Source organism: Brachyistius frenatus, unplaced genomic scaffold, assembly GCF_029030835.1.
Source record: "Brachyistius frenatus isolate BFR_SWC_R1_liver_20210118 unplaced genomic scaffold, ASM2903083v1 Contig_65, whole genome shotgun sequence".
In the NCBI taxonomy this organism is placed as follows: Eukaryota; Metazoa; Chordata; class Actinopteri; family Embiotocidae; genus Brachyistius; species Brachyistius frenatus.
Window position 1 is genome coordinate 280842 of NW_027210664.1, and position 14864 is coordinate 295705.

Sequence of the window (14864 nt, forward strand, 5' to 3'; positions counted from 1 at the left end):
TAGTCCTGGTTATAGTGATTTTCTTAAATAACAATGGATCTGTTGATTGCATTTTCTGTTTTTCCAATAAAATCAGAAATGGCATCTCAAGATCTAAATGACATCTGAATAGTCCAAAATCCAACACATTCAATTAATTATGACATAAAAATCAGATTTTTAAGGCCTGGACCAGATAATATTTGACATTTCTGAATGAGAAATTTTGGCACAAAACATTAAATGGGTGCTCTGATGGTTTTGCCTTTAAGACAAACAAGTAGACAACAGCCCTCTAAGGGTGAAAGATACTTCTCATCGTGCTTTTTTTTTTTTTAAAACACCCCGGTCTGCCTGGTTAATTCATACGCATTTGAAAAAGTTCAAACCCCAACTGACAGATCGTTTTACAATTCGGTACCTTCTCCTGCGATATGGAGGAAGCTATACATCAAAGCTCCCTTTTATCCAAAACTACCTTAAATTTCCAGGTCTTACTTGTTTACAAACACGGCCCTCCGGGGCAGCTATGGTTATATTTTGTTGCCTGAGGAAAGAACATTTTGATGGTTAAGGAGCCTGAGAGTCATCAGAAAGTTGCAGTTTTTTGGGCTATGTTTCCCTTGGCAACAACACCAGGAGAGAACGATTTTGTGAGGAATCGGAGAGAAGGAGGGTTGGGAGTAGCCTTGAGGATAAAAAGGAGAGAGGGATGGTGTACTTTGAGGTTGACGGACAGCTCCTTCATTCACCTCATAATCAGATCATTTAGGTTTCAATCCAACACAATTCATGCACTTTAAAAATGCAAATACACAATGACTGGAACAGAAATCTAAGCAAAGACATTTTTACTGGATGTCAGTTTGGGGAACTTCTCTGTCTGCCTCTGGCTGACCTATGTGACCTTTGCCGTGGGCTCGCCTCAGGCTGCTCACAAATGTTGGAAAGATTTCTATGCCTGTCTTCCCGTTTCAACCCAATTGTGAAAAAGACACACACAAAAAACCAGCTACTCTGTGAGCGGAGGGGAAATAATGAGCAAGAAAAAGAACGAGACAGAGAATTGTTATAGAAAGTCATCATGTCATGCAGTACGAGTGGAGGTCTAAAATATTCATCATCATCCGTTCGTCTTTCTTAAGACCATCGTCAGTGTTTCTGAAGCATCCAACACCGAACAAGAGCACGGCAGGAAAGAGCAGTCGGAGCCGGGCGGAGATAATTTATACCGTTTCTGAAAGTTCTGAAGTTTGCGCCAAAGAACTTTTTGTTTTTTTGCCATCATCACGCACAGAAGAGCTCAAGAGTTTTGTTACAAAAAAAGATGCTCGTCGTTTGTGGCAGCAGCTGTACTTTACAGACGTAACTCTGGTTTACAAAATGCTTCACAGCAAAAAATGAAAACAGGAGAGGGCTCCTTTAACCCCCGGCTGATAAAATGCCAACCATTTTGAAGTTATGTTTTCTTTACTGCTCACAGTATTAAGTGATACATGGGAGGTGATTCTTTCTCCCATAATAGATGTAAATGAAAAATAAAAATACATATTCTAGTACTCTGAATGGTATTTCTCAGATGACATTTCCTACAGAGAAGGCTGGACTTTTTAAAAAAAATTTTTTTTTACCCAAAGCAGAAATACCTATAAAGGAAAATGTTGTACTAAATGTGACTTTTAGTGTTCTACTTGGCATGTACACAAGACTTAAGACTCTTGGCACAGACACTAAACAAACTTCATACATTTCATAATTAAAACAAAGATTTAAGTGCAGTTAAAAATAAGTAGGCTACTTTTTGCAAAATACCAAATAACAACTAACTTAATTGCTCACTTCAATCTTTGTAGTAGACTCTTTTGGTAGTTAGTCAACGGCAAATTAATGTGCTTTACTGTTTTATACTAAAAATAAATGACACAAGATGTGTATTAAAGCTGCTAAAATGCAAATGTTAATAATTAACGAGAAACCAAAATGTTAGTCTAAAACTTTTGCACTTTTTTTTTGTTTTGTTCTGTTCTGCGAGATTTCCCTCGTGCTTTAATACCACTTTCATTCTTCAGTACAGTTCCATTTTTCCTTTTGCGTTGTGGGACCAACACCACATTTACAAACTTCAAGAGTTAAGTGCAGCATCAGTTCCTTAGCATTATATAAAGAGGGTACACTCATATATTTCCCTAAGCGGCCTCACTGCAAGCAGCATCACAGATGAACAAGTTAATGAACCAACACGAAGAGACACGCTCCTTTAGAGGGAGCCTAAAACACCCAATAAATTGGAAACCTGACCATGAAGAAGCCCCAGAGAAACTAGAAGAATAAAGAGGTTGCATTTTTTTTGGCTCCAGAAAAATTCGTCTTTTGCCTTTGTGGTTAGCAAAACACCCTAAACACTGGAAGAGCTGCACGTTTTAAGATTAGCTCAAACGATTTTGAAAGATCCCATTCATTGTTTTCTGGCTGTGATTGAATTTTAAAAGTCATTTTGTACCACCTTGCCTTCTTTCAGTTAGAAACCCCCAAAAAAACTTCAAAAAAAGTGACGCAATGGCCGATTTCCATGAGCCTTCAAAGCAACCACATGAAATTAAAAACACAAAGCACACTGTAAGCTCATTTGACTGGAGGTGTCATTGTTGTGTATATGGCTGCCTCAGCAACATCCTCTGCCTGGTGATTCACAAACACCTCTGGTGATACCTCCCACAGTAACGATTGAATGCTGCTCTGTATATCCATTCTTTGAGGAAGAAGACAAATGTACAATTTCTTTTCACATATCCACTCATATGGATTTCAGGACTTTATTGAGCATTAAAAAATATACACCGAGGAAAATATCAATTTTCCTTTTCCTTTTCCCCCATATTTATGTTTTTCCATCTTAGAATCTGATTTAATACTTCCAGATGAACGACCCATGATCCAAATCCATAAAATGAAAAAAACAAAACAAAACGAAAGTTCGACAGTAGAAGTTGAAAACCACTGAAACAGTTTGAAAGTCATTTCTGTTCGTTCGTATCGTTCATTGAAAATCGGAAAAAACGGATTTCAAACAGATTTTGGTTTGAACAGGAGGGAAGTCACCAAACTAGGTCGTCACAGCTGACTCTGCCTCTCCGTAGAGTTCTGCTAGTTTCTGGAACTCGGGTCCCCAGTCGTCCAGGTAGTTATAATCCTGCTCCGACTGCGTGCCGGGAGTGTCTAACGGACTGATGGATCCCGTGGGCGAGCCCTGACCCTCGTAAGCGTAGGTCTGAAGGGAGTCGTAGGGCGGCACGCTGGTGTCCACGTCGGCCTCCACCAGTCTCTGCCTGATGAATTCGTGCACGTCCACCTGGTCCACGTCCGCAGACGGGCTCCGATGGTTGCGGGGCGGGCCGCAATGTTTCCTCGCCTCCGGGCGAATGTCTCGTCGGAACTTGAGCTCCTCGGCGGCGGCGGGGTTACGAAGAGCGATGATGTCGAAGGCCTCGGTGTCCTCCTCGCCTCCGCCCTCGTCGTCATAGGTGACCACGTTCTCTCTGATGTCCTCCTCAGAGATGATGAGGGGCTCCTTCTTGCTCCGCCTCAGTGTGATGAAGAGAACCACGATAGCTGCGAGACAGAAGAGCATTTCTTGTAGTATCACCGCTTACTTAAAAAAAAAAAAGAAAGAAGAAGAGCACATCTGAGGATAAAACCGCTAAATAACGTAACGGTGAACAAGAGGCGATTCCAATTCCGACTCAATAACTTCCTAAAGTAATCTGACGTAGACAGACAGAAAGAGCTTTCCTCAACAATTAAACTTTACAATGCGAAGCCGTGTTTTTATGCTAATACGAATCCCCGCGCGTGAGAGCCTGTGTTTTCTTAATTCATAACTCCTGACAGACAAACACGCTGTGCTTATTACTAAACGGCAAATCCAACAAACACCAGCCCATTTCATGTGCATCTTTATCGGATTTTCCATCAGGACGCTAAAACCGGCCGAGCGTTGAAGAGTCGTGCGTCAATAATGCGCACGAGCCGTCATCGGCGTTGAGGGCCCGACGCTTCTTTGAATGCGAGCTGTCGAGACGATGACAACAAACGTACGCGTTAGAGTCATCCGTGGAGCAAATTCCGCCTCGCGTTCAACCGAAATGCCGTGCGCGGAGCGAGGAGGAAGCCATACGGAGGTTACGTCTCAATGCGATGATCTTATAGTTCGAGGTGAGTGGAAAGAATGAGCCAGCTGTTGCGCATCACTCTGCTAAACAGCTCAGATGTTTGACATCGCTGGACTGTTTTACACCACACCCAACCGCGTCAGCACAATTTGCTGCTAAAATGGCTCCGCCGGCAAGTAGCCTACGGTGCGAAACGTCTTTTCCTCTTGTTAATGAAGTCATGAAGTCGAGTAATATTTGATGACACGCTGCGGCCGGGGAACTTGTTCCGACAACTAATGAGAGTTCTGCTTCTTTGGGTTAATGATGACCTCTCAGCGAGATGTTAGCGCTAACATCTGTTTCATAAAATGGGCATCAGTGAGGGAAGAGCATTTACAGCTGGGCGATATCTAAAAGGAGTTCATTAAGCTGCAGTTTATTAGCGAAGACCAGCGAGATGGATCGATGTCCCCGCAGAGGCATCGAACGACTCGCAGTCGTATCGCACGTCAGCAGGTTCAAAGGAACCAAACAAGGGAAATCTGACTGATGAAATGGCTTTTTTGAAGGGTTATAAAACGCGTTTTTGTACGTCCAGCTGCTATACGCAATGTCGATGTAAACAACAGCCGTCTACTGTGCAAGATCAGCCTCCCGATGAGACGACCGTATAACACACACAAGGTGAGAGACAGGAAGCTGGTGGTGTTAGATAAACAGGAGGTATAGGATTCAGCTTTCATAACCTCAAAGACGCATTGATGCATTTGGCTAATCTAATGTATTTACTCAAGCGGTACTGCTTTTTGTATAGATATTGCGGTGGCTTTGGCATGCTGTAAACAGACTATAAAGCAGTTTTCAAAGGGAAGATTTAAGCCTCAAAGACGGCTTAGACTCGAGGTGCATTGACACCCAGCTTGAGCTTTTTAGTCAAGCACTGGAGACTTTATTCCTTCAGTTTACCGAGGAAAGTAAGAATAACCGCACATAAACCAGCGGGAGCACTGAATAAGTGTGCCGTAATAGATTGAAAACACGAGAGTGCTTTAGTGTTTTATCAGAACTAAAAATCGGAAACAACTACAATAAATAAAATCCCCCTTTTTTTTTTAGAGCCAGGTTTTTATGGGTTTATAGCCCCCAGAACAAAAATATACTCGCATATAACTGACCAGGGATCTAGTCTCTGAGAAAGTAACGTTGATTTCTTTCAAGAAATCTTTTCTTTAACTTAGCAAAGTAGTTTTGGTGCCAAACTCCAATCTCTTTTCCTTAAACCTACCGAGGCTAGATCAAGTTAGGTTTAAATTAACAAAACCACTTTTTTTTTTCTTTCTTTCTTTTGTCCCATATACTAAACCATGTGTTTTTGTTTTTTTTTAACGCGAAGGGAAGGCAAAATGTGACGGTGACACAGTATGCAGTAGTGGACAAACACATTTTTACCCCCATAATGGGTTGCAAATCTGAAAATGCAGGGCCAAGAATATAACTTTTTAAATTGACAGCATAATGAAAACTGAACTGAATTACTTATGATGCCACAAGCAACCGTGTGTCAAGTTAAATGTAAAAGCACACTTTTCCATTATGGTTTTTGATTAATGAAAATAGATTGACTGTACCCCAAGACACCTTATGATTAAAGTAATTACACACAGATTCATCTTTCCACATATGTTTCATTGTGTTTCCATGCTTGTGTCGTAATGAAATGTCCCCTGAAAGGCATCTGATTAATGTATGCAAATCAAACTACATTCACATTCCTCCATGAGGAGAACTAGAAAATAAACTTTTTTTTTCTTCACATTTTCATCTTAATGCACATGTTGGAGCTGGTATATGTTTCTCCACTTCCTCCTTCCACTATCTGCAGTTAAACACCTCATTGTGGTTTGGAGGTAAACAACCTGAATATAAGGAGTAAAAAATGATCTCATTCACCAGACTGCACTTTCAACAGTTCATAATCTACTTGCATTTGTAGTATATCCCCATCCACTGACTGTACACACACTATTGTAATAAACTCTCTGCATTAATGCTCCCTCAATGGTCCATTCAGGTCATTTCATACACCAAGCCAATACCAGCTAAGGTCTAACTGTTGCTCGGTACACCACTTATGGCACCGGGGAGCAATACGCCAGTCTACAGATATCTGTTTGCTGAACTAGAAGCTGTTACAGAGGTTTAATTTATGCTGCATCTCTGTCCAGGTTCTGGATGATTGTATTTGGGGTGCTAGAGGACTATTGTATTGTAAAATGATGTGTCTAATCCAAACAAGGGGCTGTTCCTAGTAGCTCCCAGAGGGGCCTCAAACGTCAGCTCAAAAAGAGCAAAACTTATGGTACATAAGGAAACACATTCAAACGAGATGAATGCAGTCTTTTAAGTCACTTGTTTGTCTTGTAGTGGTTTTCATATCAGCACATGACAGCACTTATTTTCTATCTGTATGCAAGCCGTGAAATTCATGACATCAAACCAGTTTTAAAACAGCTGCATATTGTAGAGGTGGCTTATATCTGAGCAGTAAAGTCCTTGGAAAATGATCTTTACGCAACCACACTGATGTTGTGATATTGTACTGAGAAGGAACAACTTTAGGGTTATGATATAAAATAAAACCTTCAAATTGACACAAATGTTAAATTGTACTAAAGACGTGGTATTGCAACCACTGCAAGTATTTTTTCTATGTTGATAAAACAAACTCTGATGAGTTTATTCACATTAAGCAGACTAGAAATAGAATTGCAGTTTATTATGGTTGAATTTATAATCCATTTCATCGCTTAACGCCATTAGTACTGCAACACTGGATCACTTTCTTTGCACCTACATTAGTATTTGAAACCAAATCTAAACATTGATTTCCTTATGAATATTTAAAGTTATTGAAGTTGTGTGTAAAGGCCAGAATCAGCTGAGTCGGCCCGGTGATGGTTTGTAGCCCTTTCTGGTTTCCTGCAGGTTTAATTAGGTCGGCATAATAGAGGCATCAGATAAAGTACGGACATTAATCGGACCAACGGAAAACAATCGGGCGCAAACAAATCACACTGACATGCAAAGTAGAGCCAGAATGTAAAGTGTGAGTCTTTTGGAAGTGGTACACTCATAAGCTAACACATTTTCTAGTCAACCAACTGGCTTTTTATGTATTTCTAAGAACAGCCTCACTCTCTTTTTTCTTGTATGACGTGTTTAAAACAAAATTATTATCACACATTAATTCATCAGTAAATATGCAAACTATGTTTAATATTTATTTCAGCCATGAGCATTTCTATTTGGGTCCACAGCGATCAGGAAGCTGTTTGATCAAACAATGAGTAATTAAATTTAAGACGAGCCTTCCAAGTATAAAAAAAAACTTTTCAGCACCTCAAATTTCTCAGTTCTCCATAACCCCTGGAGGCCCTCGGTGGTATTGCACTTTAAGGAACTTATGCATTGGCTTTATTTTTTTAGACGCGGAAGTGACATCCACTTTAAATCTCTGATCAGTCTCTGATCCAGATACATATTACATGCTAATACCAGGTGTAAACACGCCCCAATTCACACGGGGATACTTAGCTTTACAACACAGACAGAGAATAACGTTGGGTAAAAGAGGTGCGTGACATTGCAGCAAAAGTCTCTAGTGAAATTTAAATGGCGAATATTGCAGTTACTTAGCTATTTCTTCATTATAGCCGGGATGAAAAATGGTGCAGAGATGGGAAATTGTGAAAAATGGCACAGTCACGTCAGATAACAGGACGTTAAATGGACTGGAATCTGATTTCTTTTTTTCTTTTCGGACACTGACCCACTGACAAACTTTCTACCCTCTCGGTGTGACCCTCCGTCCAGCTGACCTACTGCATGTGTGAGACACTGGACTTGGAAATGGAAATGCAAAATGTAACGCAGGTAAAAGAAAACGGAAAGAAAAGGGGGAAAAGCGGGTGTTGCTGTTTCTCCCCGTTTGCCTTCTCTCTCTCTGTCCTTATAGGATCTGCCTTGTGTTGATGATTAGTGATTCAGCATGTGTCTCTCACTCGAGCACCAAACAGTAGTGATGGACCCTTTGTTCGCCTCAGCCAGAGGCTTTGGCATGGAGGAGGAAGAAAGCCAGTATGAATATGCATAACCTTCACGCACTAATGTCCACAGACAATCAGTAAAGCGAGGAGGGGAAGCGAGGAGCTGCGTTATTGCAGTTGTGTCCAATCATTTCATGCTGCAGTTTGGTTGTGCAGAGACAGAAAACTGTCTGCACGGCTTCTTGCAACCACGTCTGACAGGAAATTGTTTACACGGGTGAATCTAATGAGTTCCATTTGAATCATTTACTTTGACTTTCTGCCATGTTTTCAGAAGTTTTCCCACCGCTAATATCTTGTTTTGATCTGACCTGCAACGCCGGCTTGTTCGCTTTCCAAATTCGAAAGGACGAGATTTGAATCTGCGAGTTTATCATTCGCCGTCGCTGCGAAGGCCGGTCGCCATAGTAACGGGGCATGCATCATCGTTGACAGGAAGACGTGATGTTGCGGGCGCCCCGGCGCCTGAGAAGCCCTCTATGTATTCTCACAGTATTTCTGATCGTGTTTTGTATTCATGGTGCGTAACGCATCCTTCACACGTGAAATCAACAACAGCGGTATCTGTGTTCGGCTGTCACCACGTTCCTCCGTGCTTGTCCTATGCTCCTCTGGTCACGACGTGCGATGTCAAAAAAAGAAGAAAGAAATTCGGTTGTAAAAAAACCAACAGATTTGAACAGAATTTTCCGATGCGAGTTGAGCAGCCTGGAACTCAGCGAGTTCCCGTCTCCTCCGGCCCGAGTGTCCTCAGTATTCTCTCTGTTGCGTGCACCTTCTTACTGAATCACATTGACCCTGCACTCTCCATTCCCCTCGTCTTTGCTGTCTTTGTCCTCACCATCTTCAAGCCACCTCTCCTCCAGCCTCCTCCTCCGTCCTTCTTCGCGTCCTCTTTCTTTTCCTTCCGCTCTCCAACTCTCCCTCCGCCCTCATTCCAAATTCTACCTGTGTGCCTCGCATGTCTATTCATCCCTCTCTCCTCCTCTGCCCTTGTCACACCCTTTCAAACCACTCCACTCTGCCTCTATGGTCCATCTCCTCCGTCCGTGGCTTCGGGATGTTTACCCCCTGGGCACCCCCCGCCCCCCGCTGTAGTCCCCGCAGCGGCTGTCCCAACTCACCCAGCAGGATGACGATGCACAGCAGGATGGCAATCAGAGCCCCCGTGCTGAGACCGGCCGAGGAAAGGAATGCCTTGTCTTGGCACATCCGGATCTTGCCGTGGCGCTGGCACGGGCACACCCGCAGGGTCAAGGTGCTGGTGCCGCTCAGCGACGGCTCCCCGCCGTCCCACACCACGATGGGCAGCTCGTACAGCTCCTGCGTGAGGTGGTTGAAGCGGCGGCGCCTGGCAATAATGCTGGCCGTGCTGTCTGTAATGGAAAAAAGAAAAGAAAAAGTGCATTGTTGAGGAAAATTACACCCCCTTGGCTAAAATGACTAATTGATGGTTTTCGTTTTCTTCTCAGTCCCGAACCTCTTTTCAGTGTGGCCAGCAATCACCTGTTTACTGTTAAGAATCTTCAGCTAAACAGAAAAAAAACCCCATTCAGTTCATATTCACCATTGTAAATTGGATTTTTTTTTTTTTGGGGGGCTTTTGAAGTAGCTCAAGCGACTCGATTTCTGCGTCTGCAGCTTCCCAGTGTGCCAAGGCTAATTCATTTCAAAGGTGTTGGTTTACTATTTTAATGCACTGCAAAGGAGCAGTTCACCTCAGACTCTGCAGAAACACTTCGGTTAATGGAAAATATCTTGCCGATAAACAGAAATAAAAAGGGTGAATTTGTAGAAGAAAATAGGCAAATAATATGGATATCTGTGAGGAGGCTGTATGACGAGGTTGAGCAAAGAGGATGAGGCGAATGAACATGCAGGTAAACACAAACCAAGAAATGAGGATCGAAAATTGGATTATTAGGGGATTTTTTGTTTGTTTGTTTGTTTGTTTGTTTTAGTGCTCTCTCGCCATGGTAGATTTTACATTTAACCTAAATCCATACTTTGCGATGAACTGTAGTCGTACTCATGTCCATAAACATATTCTCAAGGAAAGATGTTTTGAATTCTTCAAAAATAAAGCCACAATAGGTAGCCATATTTGGATGTATTCGTCATAAAGACGTGATATCAGAAACACGCATAGCTGTATATCCCTGTAGTCAACTGACCTTTAGTTCGACTTCAATCGATTGTGGAACTACAGAGAGATTATATAACGTGTACTCTGTACATACAGTGCAGATTATGGATTACTTCACACTGTATGACATGTAGACAGAGGAAAAAGGGAGAGTACATTTATTTATTTCAACCACAGTACACAGCTAAGAAAGAGAAAACAAACTAACTCCACCAGTGACATCCGCTGGGGAGGACCGCTGACAGAGAGACCATTAGACATCTGGTAATATTTATGGTCCAGTTGCCAACCATTTTCAAAAGCGAGCCACTGCACTGCAGCTGACTCTGCCCATCGAGTGTTTGTCTTTCATGTGTTGGCACCATCAACACAAAGGGAGTGCTGTCAGAGTGCTGGACATTTTCTTCAATGGAAAAAACAAAGAAACTGGAGCATCAGAAACCTCAATCTATGTTTGTACACGGGCAGTTATGTCATGTATTGTTTGAGGAGTTATTTTTCAGAGCTTGAAAGGAGGACATTTCAGTTGAATGTTTTTCACGGGGAGATGGCTGTTATTGGTGATTTAATGCAGCGGGGGGGGGGGGGGGGGTGTCCAAGTCCAAGTCCAAGTCCAACGAGCGTGAGCTACCAGGAGCTCGTCACCCGTTTCTCAGTAGTAACAATATGCAGTGTTTCTCATACATCGACTTACTTGGCCGAGCCGCTTGGGTATGTTTGGTGATCCAGTTCAGCATTTCTTTTATATATTTATTTTTATCCCATTCCAGGAGAACGGCAATATCAACACGATCGATTAACAAGTGGACAATGTCCCCTCGCTCCCTTCAACTGTGTCTGCTACGCACCGGTCGGTCAGTGTGATTAGTCATCAGATTATATGGTCATAAGGTACATTTTTAACGGCCTATACAGAGCAATTAAGAAGCAGCGGTTGGACTTTTAGGGTTACGTGGATAAATGGAAGTATAACATAAAGGTATGTAATAAAATCCAGAATCATAATCACAAATAATAACATTAATATGCTTTCAAAGCAGCAGCTACTTGATCCTTGCTGTCCAGTTGACTCCACACGCCCGTGTGAGTCAGGTACCTGGATGAATAACTTAGGCCTCACTTGACTGACTGACTACAGACTTTGTCGATGACACGCTGCACGCCGCGGATATATATATATATATATATACCATATTTATTTAAAGTTCTATAAAATGCTGAATCGTGCACGAGGGCAACCTCTTCATTCCGCCTGGCGAAAAACACCTCCGCCGCGCTGCGCTACCGTGCCGCTGCCGCTCCGAGACCTCGCCTCCCTCCCACTCCGATCTTCGCTCCATCTATGAATAATTATAATGATCGACAGTCGGAATGACAACACGTACTTCGAGCTTTATTAAGTCAGACTCCCAGTATCACCGCATCAGCAAGCAGATGGGTGGGTGTGTGGGTGTGTGGTGGTGGTGGTGGTGGGGGGTTGAGAGATACAAATAACAAGGAAGAGAGATGGGGAGTTTGGAAGATGAGAGGAGAAGAAAGGGGGGGTTGGGGGTTGAATAGAGGAGGAGTGTGTGTTTGTGTACGAGTGAGCCAAAGAGAGGGGGAGTAGTGAGAACGAAGAGAGACAAACAGGCTCTGTGTGCGAGCGGCGTTCGGCCATCGCCGCCTTTTTATTTTTTACACACTTTGAAGCACAGATCCGCTGCGGCACGGGTCCTCGTGCCGACCAACAGCGAGGAAGTTCAAATCAATTACGTCACGCAAATTCCACACGAAAACCTCCTCTTGTCTCAGGTGGGCGGACGAGAGCGGCGCGCTCGCCGACGAGCGCCGCGGTGAGGACGGCGGCCATCTGCAGCCTCCCTGCATCCACATAAGGAACCGACACGGCACGAGTCAAAGCGGTCACAGTTGAACTGTGTTGCGACGTTATCCGGGGAGGATGACCGGATCACAAGCAATAGTCGTCCGTTTTTTATTTGTATTTTTCTAGCACATAAAAACAACACACATCGCTGTTCATTTCCATGTTTGTGAGGTTCCGTACGACCCTGCGGAGTCCTCCCCGCACGGCCTTCACGAAGCTAGAAAACACCAATGAGCCACTAGCTGGCAAATGGCCTCATTTCTTTTCCCTTTTCCAGAAGCATTAGCATGATGGGAAGTACGACTTGCATAACTTTTGTATCACTTATGCATTCCAGTCTCTCCATTTTCAAGATATGAAGTTTTAGTTAGAATTCACAGCGGCATATTTAACAAAAAAAAAGAAAGAAAAAGATCTAGGTTGACGTGCAGAAATCCGGAGAGTGTGTGGGAACAGTTGGAAGTCAGTTATGGTCTCCGGAGTCACTTTTAACTCTTGCTGATGGTTATAGGTTGTTTACCAGAAAGAAAACAAACATTTTATACATGTTTATGTCTTTGATTTTGAAGGTATTTGCCATGCAGTGAATGCAGATGTCTTTGTTCACCCGCTGACCCTCCTCAGTACACAAAGAAGTGCGATGAAAAAGCAAGCCGAAAATATATCCACAATAGACACACGCGACGCAACCACGTCTCTGCAGACTTCACACTTGCCTACACATGCACTTAGCTGGGTTCCTTGTGAACTTCGGTGGGTGTGTGTAGGTGCCGCTGATGCGATTCAGCACGAACCTTCTTTACAGTTGCACACTTTGAGCGTAACATACAGTGAGTGTTGTTCGGGGAGGCACATGGAGCGGGTCAAACTCTTAAATTCAGGCAGTTTTTTTTTTTTTACATTCACAGGTTGCAAATATCAAGAAAATGTATGTATTGTTTAGCCGGTATTTAAGTCTACAGTTTTTAATACGTGTGGTGATACATTTTTGTTGTTATCTTTATACATTAATAATTTTATGTATTTTTTAAAATGCGAGAGAATCCATGACACCGGATAGTTGCTATAGAAAGTGTACGAGTTGGACTGAGTATGGTAGTCCTCAACATGTCCTGTAAATCAAAACATTTAGACAATAATCTCGCCATACCTTTTCTTTAAATAAAAAAATCTCCTGTCAAGACACTTGAATTTTGTTGAAACAAAGCAGTTTATAATTAACCAGAAAACCGTAATGATCCTAAAGAGTCGATATTGTAGGAGTGCTTACGTACTCCAGTTTAACATTCGCACATGCTACACTGATGAGGCTTACTATACTACAGCGGAGCCCAAGCTAACCAGATTAGTATTTGTTGGCCAGCAGTTAACAACCACAGCTTTGTGGGCTGATTGGAGCTAATGCTCTATTTACAAAGATCAAACGGTTGATCTACAGTGTGCCACAGTTTTTCATATTGACCGGACTATTCGATTAAATGGCAATCCGCAAAAAAACACGCTACGGTCGACTGAGGAAGCGCAGACGATCGTTTCTTTGGTTGCCAACAAACGGTTCCAGCAAGTTACATCACGGTAGTTTCACACAGATGAGTGCCGGACATCGAGTTGAGTAGACTGACGCTGAGCCGGTGCCATGATGAAAAAAAAAAAAAAGAAAGAAAAACACGTCTCGTACCAACCTGAACTCTACCAGACACAAATACATGCTTGTATACTGTTTCACGCATCGCCCATCTTGAATATTGATAAATGACTCGGCGTTCTTCCAAAACTAATATAGTTTCTTTGAAGAAAAATAACAGGCCTGTCATGCAGAATACCAACACCATCTCCTTTAATAGAAGCCCCTCCATTCAATAAGGATTAGGCTGACTCAGCAAGGCTTAGTTTAACACCACATGCCCGGAAGTGACAACAGACATCAGTTTGTGTTTGCTTTGTGCTGCTTGTTTTTGCCCACCGGTCCCGGTATATATTCATCACACCGTCAGGTTGTGTTTTAAGTTCATTTTGTTTTTGGTTTGTTTACTTGCCGTAATAATCAAAAGTTTTAGAGACTGGCGAGTACTGTTGTGTTTTTGCTTTTATGCAGGAACAAATTGATTCACGCCTCCGATTGCAACTGCACGAAGATAAAGCAAATGCATAACAATAGTGGTTTATTTAATTTTCTTAGATTAAACCATCACGTAATTAGGAATAATAACAGGAGCATTAAAAAGGAAGACAAATGAATTATGCTGATGTGAGATTGTGACAATTTCAAGCTGTTGTTTGGGTGTTGACCAAGCCGGCGTGCGACAGACTGCTCTGCCCGCGACACAAATTATGCTGTGTCAGCAGATGATAGGTGTTTGGAAATCTAGAAGTGTTACAGCCCACTGCGAGTGAAGTGTGAATGACATAAAAGCTAATTAAACGTCCCACATATCAATGGCTTCACAGCGCTTCTTTCAACACAGCTGATTAGCTGTAATATTAGAAGGTCCTCTGTATGCACACTGGAGGAAGATGCCTTCAGAAATCAATTGATCTATTTAAGTATGTGGGTTATTTGGAGATCATAGCCTCGGTTTAATTGCCTTTTTAGAGGAAAATGTCATCACAATGTG

At 42.6% G+C, this 14864-nt stretch overlaps 1 protein-coding gene across 2 annotated transcripts in view; it reads right to left on the reverse strand.

The window, feature by feature from the left end:
* Nucleotides 1-2754: 2754 nt before the first annotated feature.
* Nucleotides 2755-14864, reverse strand: part of LOC138625694 (cadherin-18) — a 143862-nt gene continuing 131752 nt past the window's right edge. For both annotated transcript variants that reach the window (XM_069706794.1, XM_069706793.1), the window contains exons 11-12: nt 9361-9612; nt 2755-3588 (exon numbers count right to left, since the gene is read on the reverse strand). In XM_069706794.1, the coding sequence (XP_069562895.1) occupies nt 3083-3588; nt 9361-9612 (758 nt within the window). In that variant the 3' untranslated portion in view covers nt 2755-3082. The remainder of the gene's footprint in view (nt 3589-9360; nt 9613-14864) is intronic.